Raw genomic sequence first — 13,057 nt, 5'->3', positions numbered from 1 at the left:
GAGATGTCATTTTTATGAGTACTTCTGGTACTCTGTTTGCTAGAATGAGAAATTCTTTATTAGTTTTCAAAAGAAAAAAAAAGTGTCTTAAATAATGAGACGGAGGAAATATTTTCTTTTGTAAAATTTGAGGAAAAAGAAAAAAGAGGTTTAAAGTGAAATTAGAAAATAAAATATTATTATTTTTATTATAAATTTACAATTAAAGAGAACCAATTTTAAAGTAAAAAAAGCATGAACGAAATGTAAGCCCAATTAATGATCGCAAGTATGACAAAGCCTAAATCTGCACTCATATTTTTATTCACATGATCTATGACTCGCCTGGTGACTATCCTATTTTAATTTATTTTATTGTTAATCGAAACAAAAGAACTAGAAGTAGGGGTGTGCATTTATTCGGTTTGGTTTTTATTAAAATCAAATTAAATTAAATTTATATTAAAAAAAATTAACTTAATCGAATAAATCGAATCAAATTAACCAAAAATTTTAAAATTAAAATCAAACCGAACCGAAATATTAATATCCGAGAAAAATAGAAAAAAAAAACAAAAAAATCCAAAAAAAAAAACTATTTTTTTTATAAAATTAAAAAAAACTGCTCAAAATTAGATTATACTATTTTATTATTATCGATCATTCATTTTAAGAACATATAATTAAAAGAGGCAGCACCCTAGTCTAGCCAAAACCTTTTAGTCATAGGAAATTCTAGCCATACAAATAAAAATATGGAAATAATTAGCATTTCTGACTAAAATACCCTTTTAGTGTGTAACAATATAAAATATACTATTACACACCTTTTAGAAACGAAAAAAGTGTGTAATAGTGTATTTTACACTGTTACAAACTTTTCGCAGTTACAAACTTTATGTTATTGCACACTTTTGCGAAAAAGTGTGTAACAGTATTAAGGGTATAATTGTACATTTACGTTAAAAAATGCTAGTTTTTCCATATTTTTATTTGGATGGACATTTTTTCCTTTTCTTATACAAGAACGGTTAATTGAGCCCATTAACAATGTTGTAATTAGGGTTAGACTAGAAGTTAGATATTAGAAAATTATAATTAAAATATTATATATATATATATATATATAATATAAATATAATTCGATTTTCAGCTTTGTTCTGTTTTAAAAAAGTCAAATCGAATCGAATCGAAAAACTAATTTTTTATGAAAAAAATTTGAACCGAACTAAATATTAAACCATATTTTAAAATTTCGATTTGAATCGATTCAATTATTCGGTTTTAGAGTTTTTGCATAGGCATATCACAAACTGCTACCCCACCATATTCACACATAAAGGCAAACCAGAAAATGCACATGTTGATGTCAGATTAAGAAAACTGTTTGTAGAGATTAATGAAGATTGCTCGTAATAGTAATTATGGAGAATGGAAACTAGGGATTCTGAAAACCATAACTATTTGTAGGATAAGATGCATTAGGCCTTGAGCTCTACTTTCGGTGAGGAAAGGATTGTTTCTAGGTCAATTCAAATATATTAAACCTAGCAACAATGCCTTTAATTTTTCACCTAAATCAAATTGCTTTTTCAGTAAACTTTCAAATAATTGTGTCTAAAATCAAGATCAATGTATTACTTATAGACCAAGAACTCGACCAACATCGAGTTTCTAATTGTACTATCTTGACGTAGACATGTACCAACCAACTGAATTCGAGTTAAAATTGATAATTACGGCTTTTTTTTTTTTTTTTTCAAAATGTTTACCACAATTTTATAACCTTCAATTATTGGTTGACTAACAGCATCCACATTTCTTTACTCGAGTAAGATAGGCAACGAGTAAGCCGATGTGAAGCCTAGCTTACTTGAGTCTTACGTGAAAATATGAGTAAGACTCAAACTCCTTTTTAAGTGGCGCGTGCAATGCACACGCCTATTTAAAAAAAATATGATTTTTTCAAACCTCATTCGATCGTTACCTTCCTTCTTTTTCTTTTTTTTTCTTTTTTTAATTCCAACAGTTATCTTGCTTTTTAAAAAAATAATTTTTCTTCTATTTAAACCCTCTTCCTCCACCAAAATCATACACCCGTAATTCTCTTCATCCTCTCTCTCTCAAACTCTTTCAATTTTCTCCACCAAGATGGATCCGAGTAATTCCAACTACTATTCCCCAAATTGGACCCCCGATCTACCGGCGACTATCATCTCGATTTATCGAGATTCAACTTAGGGAGGGAGCCCCCAACGGACGACGAGACGACAGACGAGGGTGTCGCGCCGATGGCCCATAGTGCGTCGGCGGCGCCGAAGCATGGCGGGCGGTAAGGCGATGGCATACAAGGAGAAGGCGCCGGCGGTGAAGGCTAAGGGTCGTCATACTTACACCCTTGAGGAGACGGACCTCATCGCAAAAATTTGGGTGGAGGAGACGAACGACGCCATCTGTGGTGTTGATCAAAAGGGCAAAGCCTATTGGCAACGCGTCATCGACCGAGCAAACGCCATCATGGGTGCCATCTCAACCACAGGCAAATAAAATATCACTGAGCCCGTGTGAGTTCGGAGGTTAAGTTATGGGAGGCGATTTGGGTCGAGACCAACACCAAGTGGCCTTCCAGCCATTCCGACGACATGATTCGGGAGAAGGCCCAAACTCTCTACGCCTTGAGGAGCAAAGGCGGTGCCCTCAAGTGGTGGAACGCATGAAAAATACTCCGGGCGAACCGAAAGTTCAAGAACTTGTTCCTCGAGGGACGTGCACTCCTCAAAGAGGACAAATACTAGTAGAGCGGCGGCTTCACCACCTAGGCTTCCGGCGAGAAAATCTCATCTTCCCACCCTGTTAGAAACAAAGCGGGGAAGGCGGCAGCGAGAGCGGTGAAGGGGAAAGGAAAGGCGAAGGTGTCGTAAGGCTCGAAGGCTTCACCCGAACGCAAGGAGTACATGACGAATACCGACGCCAAGCTCGATCGAATGATCAATGAGTACGCCACGAAGAATGCCTTCAAGAAAGAGATCCACGATGATCGGATCTTGTTCTTGAATACCACCAACATGACACCGGAGCAAAAAAGAAATCCATGCTCAATGGGTGGCGAATATTCTAGAACGACAATTAGCTAGTTTAAATTTATGTAATTTTTAATCAAGTCTTTAGTTTTTTTTAATGCAATTTTTAGATTTTTTAAATTAATGCAATTTTAATTTGAAGTAATTGTGCTATTTAAGTTGGTGCAATTTAAATTAAATAAAAAATACAAAAGTCAAAACTAACGGATATGAGTAAGTGGACGAGTCTCCCCAATATGGGATGCTTACTCATAAATGATCCCCCACTCCATTGAGTACTTACTCAATGGATGTGGATGCTCTAATACTAATAAATATAAGAAAATCTCCCTTCAACTGCATAGTTAAGTCACGATATATATGTATATGTGTGTGTGTGTGTATATATATAGGGGAGGGCTAAAATAAAATCTCTTCTTAAAATATAAAGGGTTAAGGTACAAATGCCCCCCTAAACAAGACACCCCTAGAGCATATCCCTCCTCATTCTCGATGTTGGCCCAAATAAACTCCCATAGTCAATAAAAATGGTACACTGAAACCCAGCAAGTTAACGGCCGTCTAACGCCGTTAACTTAAATTTTTAATTTTTTTTTATTTTCTCGTGGAGCCCACCTTTTAAGCAGTCGCCGCCTTCTTCTGATTTTCGTCGCCGCCGCGTTCGGTGCCACGCCAGAGAATGATTGTGACATTTCCAGACATCACGCTTCCTCGCCGGTCATTTCCCGTTCACGGACACTCCGTCTTCCAACGTCGGTGCGGTGGGACGAGACAAATGACACTCCGGCATCTAAGCCCACCATCAGAAACACGCGAATCATCTGTCCTCCCACGCTGGACTCCATGAAGAAGGTTCAACGCAACCCAGCAAGAAGAACAACCGATTTCAAAATCAGATTTCCAATTTCATCCTCTGCCCGCTGGGAACTAGCTTCCCGAGCTCCTGCGTCTTCACCATGATCTTCCGCCTCCTCTGCCTGGCCGCGATGCTCTGCGCGGATAAGTTGTCGCCACCGCTCGCTTCTTTCTTGGCGCTCTCACAGCTCCCTGTGCTGAAATCCAGCGCAGGAAAGTCCACTGGCATAAGTGAGGTCGTCGTAGAGAAGAGAAGGGAAGGGCGGTGCCGGAGGTTTTTGCGGAGAGGGTGAAGGGGTATACCCCCTATTCTCGACCTTGGCCCAAATACACCCCCAAAGTCCATAAAAAAAGTGCATTTAAACCTAGCAACTTAACGGCGTTAGACGGCCGTTAATTTGTTGGGTTTAAATGTACCCTTTTTATTGACTCTAGGGGTTTATTTGGGCCAACATCAAGAATGGGGAGAGATACGCTCTAAGGGTGTCTTGTTTAGGGGGGCATTTGTACCTTAACCCAAATATAAAATATAAACAATTTTCAGCCCTTAGATCATCAAGATCTACAGTTGATTCATAACCTTGTTGGACGAATTCGTGGTCCTGGGTTTGAATCCCAAAGGTAGCAAAAATTTATTTTTCACAATTCGTAACCATGTTGGATGAATTCGTAACCCTGTTGGATAAAATTCGTACATTAAAAAACGTTTATATTTATATTTTAAGAAGTGTTTTCACTGTAGCATTCCCCATATATATATATATATATATATATATATATATATATATATATATATATATATACAGGAAGTTAACCATATAAAACTTTTTTCTAATGTAGTCAATGAGGCCTTGCTCTAGTGACAAAGCTGAGGTATCCAAAGACTCTCCTTTGTGAGAGGTCTTGGTTTAATCCCACCTACGTGTGGTGATGTTTTTCCAAAGGTGGTGTTGTATTCCCGCCGGTGTGCGGTGTAGCTTTTCCCACAGTTGTGTAGTGTTGAGGTCCCGTCTGCGTGCGGGTTGCATAATTGACTATATTCAGATACCCTCTTGTAATTCTATTTATAAAATAAAATAAAATAAAAAACAAAACAAAACAAAACTTTTTTCCAATGTAGAAACTAGAGCCAATATAAACCATTAATTTTTTGTATAGAAGCAATACTGTATATATAACAATATTATTTAAAAATAACATTATTGTATGTTTAGAGAAATATTATTGGAGATAATATCACTACAACAAATTGAAGTTTACCCACACATAATAATGTGCGGTAGAGAAATATTATTGGAGATAATATCACTACAAGAAATTGAAGTTTAGCCACACATAATTTGAAAATGTGTAGGTAAATCAATTAATTTTTTTTCACTAATTATTGACATTTAAAATATGTAGGAAAATATTTTAATAATATTTATTATTTGACAATAATTTTTTAAGTTTTATTTATTTAACAAAATTTAATAAACGTGAGAAAATATATTTAGTCACGTTTATATTTTGGCCTTAATTAATTATTTTATTAAATCTTAATTGAAGTTTTACCGACACAGAATCATCCACACATATTTTGAAAAATGTGTAGGTGAATCAATTACAAAATTTCAATTAATTATTGATATTTAAAAGAAACAATATACTCGTATGACCATTTTGAATAAGGAAACACAATATTTGGCCACTAATTGAAAAAACACAATATCTGACCATTTTTAACGTTTTAGGACTGTTTTGCCCTTAATTCGGATTCGGTTTAGGCATATATGACACTATTAATGCCATATACTCAGTGTTGCACGAGTGATACTTATGGTCATATTAGTGTCATTAGTGCCATACGAATGGTACTTATAGTCATATTAGTGTCATTAGTGCCATATACATGTGTGTTGATATTATTTAGATGGGTACAATTATATGACCATTTTGAACACTTTCCCGTAGGGTTTAGATTATCCATTTAGGATTTAGATTCTCCATTTCGGGTTTACATTATCCATTTAGGGTTTAGATTCTCCATTTAGTGTAGTGCACGAATAATACTTATGGTCATATTAGTGTCATTAGTGTCATATACTCTGTTATGTAGTGTTGCACGATTGATACTTATAGTCATATTAGTGTCATTAATGTTATATACTTAGTTTTTTTTTTCCAGTTGGTACATATGGCACTAATGTGTCTAATCCGCGCGCAAACCCGAATTCGGTCCGCCCTAATTAAGGGCAAAATATTCTTTATACGTAATAAATTGTCAAATTTTGTATTTTTTCAATTAGTGGCCAAATATTGTGTGTTTCCTTCTTTAAAATGGCTATTTCAAAAGCGCTCTCTATTTAAAATGTGTAGCAATTTTTTTTAGTAACATTGATTGATGTCTGTTTTTAGTTTTGTTTATTTAATAAAATTAATTTTAAATTTGTTATGCAAACGTGACAAGCTAATAAACGTGTTTTATATTTTATCCACAAAATGGTTCCGATCCTATTTTATATTGTACTGTATTTTTATATTAATCTCCTCATATATATATATATATATATATATATATATATTCAAGTGGGTTTCTTTTGCAAACTACACAAATTAAAAGAGGACAACAAAATACAACTCAATTGAAAAAACGTTTTTCCTTCTATTATTAGGTCAAGAATTTGAGCCATTTAACGTGTGTACGTAAGGACAATGACTCAGCAGGCAGCAAGTTTATAGGGAGCTTAGCATGTGATGCATGGAGACAATGGGATGTGGCACTATTAGATATGCAATTTTCACAACTTAGTCAAAATATTTATGAACATTAATGAAGACTAATAATGCATGTCATGGATTGGACATAGCACAATGGTAAAACTGTAGTAGCATTTCCTTTTTCCTATTGGAAATGGTAAAGTAATTACTTTGAATCTTAAATCTTAAACCATACATGATTTAAACTAGATTACAATATACAATATGATTTAATTAAAGGTGATGCTATTTGGATCAATTGGATTTGATTCAAATGCAATAAATATTAGATTTTCAATATATAAAGGACATTATTATCCTTTATATATTTTTCATTTCATAATTTTATTATATATATATATATATATATATATAGGGAATGGATCAATAAAGAATGCTAAATGTAGAAGGAAACAACGAAGGCTGAATAACTCAATACATTTACTGAATAAATCATGCGAGCGCATGAACGAAAAATATACATGTTTATTCAGTAAAATAACTATTCGTGCGGTCGCGTGATTTATTCGGTAAATTTATTGACTTATTCAGAACGAAATATAGTTACTTCTTCATAGATCTCAACCCTATATATATATATATATATATATTGGGAACAAAAAAATTCATTAAATTTATTTATTTTCAATAATAATTTTTACTGGGTTTTATTAATTTATATTTATATATATTTATTATTTACTAATTGAATAATAATTCATCATTGAATTTGCTTTAAAAATCATCATTAAGTGGATATTTTTATTTTTTTTAAATGGTAATTTATTTTAATTAAATTTTTCATTCCATTTTTAGAAATATGTTAAATTATTTAAATAAAATTACAAATTAATGCATCCGTTATTAAATTTACTGCATTCGAAAAAGAAAAAAAAATTGCTCCCTTTAGGATTTGAACCCATGTTCTGCATTCATCCGTCAAGATGATGCATCCACCGTAGATCTTGATGATCGAATGGCTTAAAATGATTCTTCGTACTTATTTTATTTAGTGATTCTTATTTGAACCTCTCTCTATATATAGATATATTGGTATTGGTGTAGCTAGGATCAAGGGAGAAAAAACATAAATTGCACCTGAAAAAAGGAGGGGAGTGGGGGGGAATAGCAAGATATACTAGAGAAGTGGGAAAGGCTTTGTCTTCCACAATCGAATATCATCAAATATGATATATAAAAGAATAATTTCTAAAACCTCTTTTTTGTCTAACAAGTACGTGCATTGTCGGGGTTTTTTTTTTTTTCGTGGAAAAAAGATTATATTATGTGCACAAGCATGTACGTCATTTTTTGTTGTTGTGGAAGATCAGTGAAATTTAAATTTTACAACTGGTACTCTTTATGACTTTATGAAGGCCAGGTAGCATAAGTGATCTAAATTGAACACTAAAAGGTGAGAAGGTGCCTAAACTTCAGTTTACCTTTGGGTATTGTAAATGATATGTATGAATATATGTTTTTTTTTAATAAATGAATAGTATTAAATAAAAAAAATTTAAAAACCGCGTCACAGGGGACTCGAACCCAACACATGCACACTAGCTATATGTATGAACGTTTCATCAAAATATAAATTGACTGAAAGCAACTCAAAGAAAACACCCTATTTTAATCAAAAGTATATATACAGAAAATTATGATCATATAAATACATATATAAAAATAATAATCATTTTTTTATTATTATGTCCTTACACACATATATGATTTATTGTTTTGTGTAAATCTATATGTAATAGTGTTATTTTAATTGTTACATGAATATTAAATATACACAAAATTCATATAAATATGTAAGGACATAATAATAAAAAATGACTAGTATTTCGATATTTTTATCTACGTGGACTATAGTTTATTTATTTATTTATTATTATTATTATTATTATTATTATTATTATTATTATTATTATTATTATTATTATGCGATTAGTGACTTCGGATACCAACTATGAAAAAATTAACATACAAAATTGAAATTAAAATGCATGCTAATGCTGATTATTTATTTACATGTGATACCAGCATCTGACTGTATATATATAGTATCTCAATCAACAACAAATTAAAGTCTAATTTTATAGTAAGTGACTACACACACTTATATATTGAGCCAATACCATGATTCATGCAGTTCAAACTAACAGATATAAAATAGAAACAATGTAGTCAAATGACCATAATGAAGATTGAAAATTAATTTTTGGCCCTTAATCTTAAAACATCAAAATATGGCCATTAATTAGGTGGAATGCCTAATTTTCCCTTTTTACTCGGTCGCTGGGGTGATTGCGCGACCGTTGGATGATTGCGTGGCTGCTGGAAGCTTATGGGTGAGTTGCGCGCTTGCGGGGAAAAACCAGCGCCCGTATGGCACTAATACGCATCATTTTATTACTTGGTTTTATTTTGGATTTTCTTTGGCACTTATGGCACTAATAGTGCCATAAGTGCCAAAAGAACCATTTTAAACACTTTCTCGTAGGGTTTAGATGTTCCATTTAGGGTTTAGATGTTCGATCTAGGGTTTAGATTATCCATTTAAGGTTTAGATGTTCGATTTAGGGTTTAGATGATCCATTTATGATTTCTTGATTCTATTACTGTTGCATCTGTTGCACGTATGACACTATTAGTGCCATAAGTGCCAAAAGGACCATTTTACTTGGTTTTATTTTGGATTTCCGTTGGCACTTTTAACACTATTAGTACTATAAGTGCCAACGGAAATTCAAAATAAAACCAAAGTAAAATCTTGGCACTTATGGCACTAATAATGCCATAAGTGTCTAACCCGACCCGACACACGATCCGCGCGCCTGATCCTACCCGGTCCGCTTCATTAAAGGTAAAAACGTCCAAATCAATAAAAATGGTCAAATTTTATATTTTTTCAATGTGTGGCCATAAATTGTGTTTTATGCTTCATTTTTACTGCTTCAAAATTTTACTCTATAAAATAACTAGAATATTTATATTGTAATGACTATAATAGTTATTAAGTGAGCTATATGCATGATTGATTAAATATTCATATAATGCCTGAACCCGAACCATATATACCTTGAAAACCAAAAAAAGGGCACTCCAGCCTTAAATATTACTATTATGCTTCCACTATATATATATATATGACGTACACACATAATATTAAATTTCATGTTATATATAGCACATCCATATCAATAAAACATAACACTAGAAATTAAACAAGTTGGGCACCTCAAAATCAGCTCACTCCCTACTTCTCTCTCTCTCTCAATGTAATCACCCCAAAATCAAAATGTGGCCAAGTGATGACCAAACTTGCACCTCAAGCATTGATGACCCTCCATCACCGCCGCCGCCGCTCCGCCACCACTGCGTGGCGACTCTCAAGGGCCACACCTCCTACACTTCCGCCCTCGCCCTCGCCGGAGAGCACCTCTTCACGGGCTCCTCCTCGGGCCAAATCCACCGCGCCGGCCTAACCTCCCTCCCCCACCACCAAACCCTACCCGACGACGCCATGATCGCCGCCGGAGAAGGCGCCGTGAAGGCCCTGGTCGCCTCCTCCGGCAAGCTCATCACCGCCCACCAAGACCACAAGATCCGAGTATGGAGTGTCGACCACGCCGCCGGCAACCAGCATCAGCGAATCACGCAGCTGGCGACGCTCCCAACCCTGAGCGACCGAGCCGTGAAGCTCCTCCTGCCGGGCAACCACGTCCGAGTCCGGCGCCACAAGACGTCCACATGGGTCCACCACGTGGACGCCGTGTCGGCGCTAGCCCTCTCCGGAGACGAGTCGCTCCTCTACTCGGTCTCATGGGACAGAACCCTCAAGATATGGAGGACCGCCGACTTCAAATGCCTGGAGTCCGTCGCCGACGCCCACGACGACGCCATCAACGCCGTGGCCCTCTCGGGCAACGGCGCCGTCTACACGGGGTCCTCCGACGGGAAGATCAAGGTGTGGACGAGGAGGCAAGGGGAGAAGGCCTACTCATTGGCTGCTACGCTAACCAAGCACAAGGCCGGGATCAACACCTTGGCGATGAGCCACGACGGCGCCGTTTTGTACTCCGGCGCCTCCGACAGACTGGTGTGCGTGTGGAGGAGCGACGGCGCTGGAGGTGGAATGGCGGCGGTGGCGGCGCTGAGGGGGCATGCGAAGGCAGTGCTGTGCTTGGCTGCGGTGGCGGACATGGTCTGCAGTGGGTCTGCGGATCAAACGGTGAGGGTGTGGAGATCAGGGATTGGGAAATCATCGTATGCGTGTGTAGCGATTCTGCAAGGCCATCGAGGGCCTATCAAATGCATCGCGGTTGCGTTGGATCATACTTGTTCAACCGCATTTCTTCTCTACACTGCTGCTCTTGATTGTGATATTAAAATTTGGAGATTAATTATGCCTCACTCTATAAGATAATTACATTTAAGATGTGATTAGAATTAAGAAGCGGTTGTTTGAGAATTGAAAGGGTGATGCTTCTTTATGGTTTTGTTCGTTTGTGTACATGGATTATGACGATATAGATATTGACAGGTGTACCTAATCAAGTAATTAATGTATGTGTATGGGCATTAATATAAGCATAATGGACTTCCAACGCTCCAATTCTCGCCCATCCCAAAGCCTATAGCAAGATATGCGTAATAATAAAATCGATATATTGCACACTATTTATGAGTACTTGCTACATGAGCATCAATTATGTGCAATTCACATTAGCATTTTTTCCCCTTTTATATGTCAAAAACTATTAGTATTAGAGTCATCAAATTCCTACATTATTTAATAAGACTTCATTTTTTCTTTAATTTCCCGTTAACTTCAAATGGAGGAATAAAATTAATAATTAAACAAGATTTATTTTTAAGTAATTTATAAATTTAATTATCCTGGTCATAATTTTTAAGTTATAATTAAAATATAATAGAAAAAATACCAGTATGAATCACACATCATCTGTCATATCGATGCTCGCAAATTTATATAAATGTTTACTCCCTCCGTCCCTCTATAAGTGAGACTCTTTCTATTTTGGGTGTTCCACCATAAGTGAGACTACTTTCTAAGTAAAAGTTTTATCCTTTAAACATCTCTTCATCTACACACAAAATACACATTTTTTTTAATTCTCGTGCTCATAAAAATGGTCACACTTACGCAGGGAGTAATTTGCATGACTCTATTTAGGTTTAGGAAGTGTGAATATTTTGAAGACGTGAAGATGCAGATTTGCTAGTCTTTCTAGAAGACCGCGCATATTCATTATCATAGTAGTATTTCAGTGTTCTCAAAACAGACTCCAATTTGGTAGAGCAGGGTGGCCAACTACCACGGATTTTCTGCAAAACCCTTTAACCAAAATGGGGTAATATAAATGGCAAATAGCGTCAAAATCCTTATAGTTTCCTCGAATTCGCATTTTTTTTTTACCTTTAAATTTCTTGTTAAAATTCTTTAACTTAATTCCAATTCTCGTCTTTCCCAAAAAATTGATTGGCAATTTAATTAATGCTGACATGGCTGTCGAAAAGTCACGTAGGATTAAGTTTCCGGCGAAGCAAACGGCATAGTTTAAGTTATAACGTGAAACGAAGTAGTATTATGTCTATTTAGGGAATTAATTGAAATCCAATCGAAAAATTGAGGGCAAAATTGAATTCATTCTCAAATTAGGGTTCTTGAGAAAAAAAACAACCAATCCATGTCTTCGTCTTCATCATTCCGCCGGAACTTCGCCTCCACCACCGCCACCGCCATCGCCGTCTGTTACCACTGTTCTCTCCGACCTCAAATCTCTCTGCCACCGCCCTCTGACCCCTCCCAACACCAATCAACGCCGAAACCTCCACCGCCGCTGCTACCTTCGTCCCCTGCCCTTTCAACCCTAACCACCGCCTTCCTCCTTCGATTCTCTTATCTCACTATCTGAATTGCCCTTCCCCTCTCTCTTTACCCCACACGCTCCACTACCCCCTCACTCGCAGCTCCTCCTCATCCACCACCGCCGCCGCACCGACCACCCTCCCCTCCGATTCGTCCGAGCTATCCGTCTCTCTTGAGAATTATGTTGCCTATAATGCCCCTGCCAATAGTAAGAAGGGATTGTTCGTGTATAAAACGAAGACGTTTTGGTCCTAATTTAATGACTCAGCACAAGCTTGCCACATAGGTGAGACGTAAGTGCAATTACTTGCCGGAAAACGTCATTAATGGAAAAACGGGAATTGGAATTAAGTTCAAGGATTTTAACAAGAAATTTAAAGGTCAATGGAAAAATACGAATTCGGAAAACTATAGGGATTTTGGCGCTATTTGCCCTAATATAAATATTTGAAGAAGACAATATATATATGACTCCATAAATCATAAAATAACATTTCAAACTTTC

The 13,057-nt window shown here is 36.0% G+C and overlaps 1 protein-coding gene across 1 annotated transcript; it reads left to right on the top strand.

Moving 5' to 3' along the window:
- Positions 1-9,789: 9,789 nt before the first annotated feature.
- Positions 9,790-11,240, top strand: LOC131021222 (protein JINGUBANG-like). Its single transcript, XM_057950331.1, has one exon. It carries the CDS (start codon positions 9,958-9,960, stop codon positions 11,083-11,085), a length of 1,128 nt encoding a protein of 375 aa, XP_057806314.1. The 5' UTR covers positions 9,790-9,957; the 3' UTR covers positions 11,086-11,240.
- Positions 11,241-13,057: the final 1,817 nt, after the last annotated feature.

This window comes from Salvia miltiorrhiza, chromosome 4, assembly GCF_028751815.1.
Source record: "Salvia miltiorrhiza cultivar Shanhuang (shh) chromosome 4, IMPLAD_Smil_shh, whole genome shotgun sequence".
NCBI classification, from domain to species: domain Eukaryota; kingdom Viridiplantae; phylum Streptophyta; class Magnoliopsida; order Lamiales; family Lamiaceae; genus Salvia; species Salvia miltiorrhiza.
The sequence above is the reverse complement of the archived record's forward strand: the minus strand, read 5'-3'. Positions and strand labels throughout refer to the sequence as shown.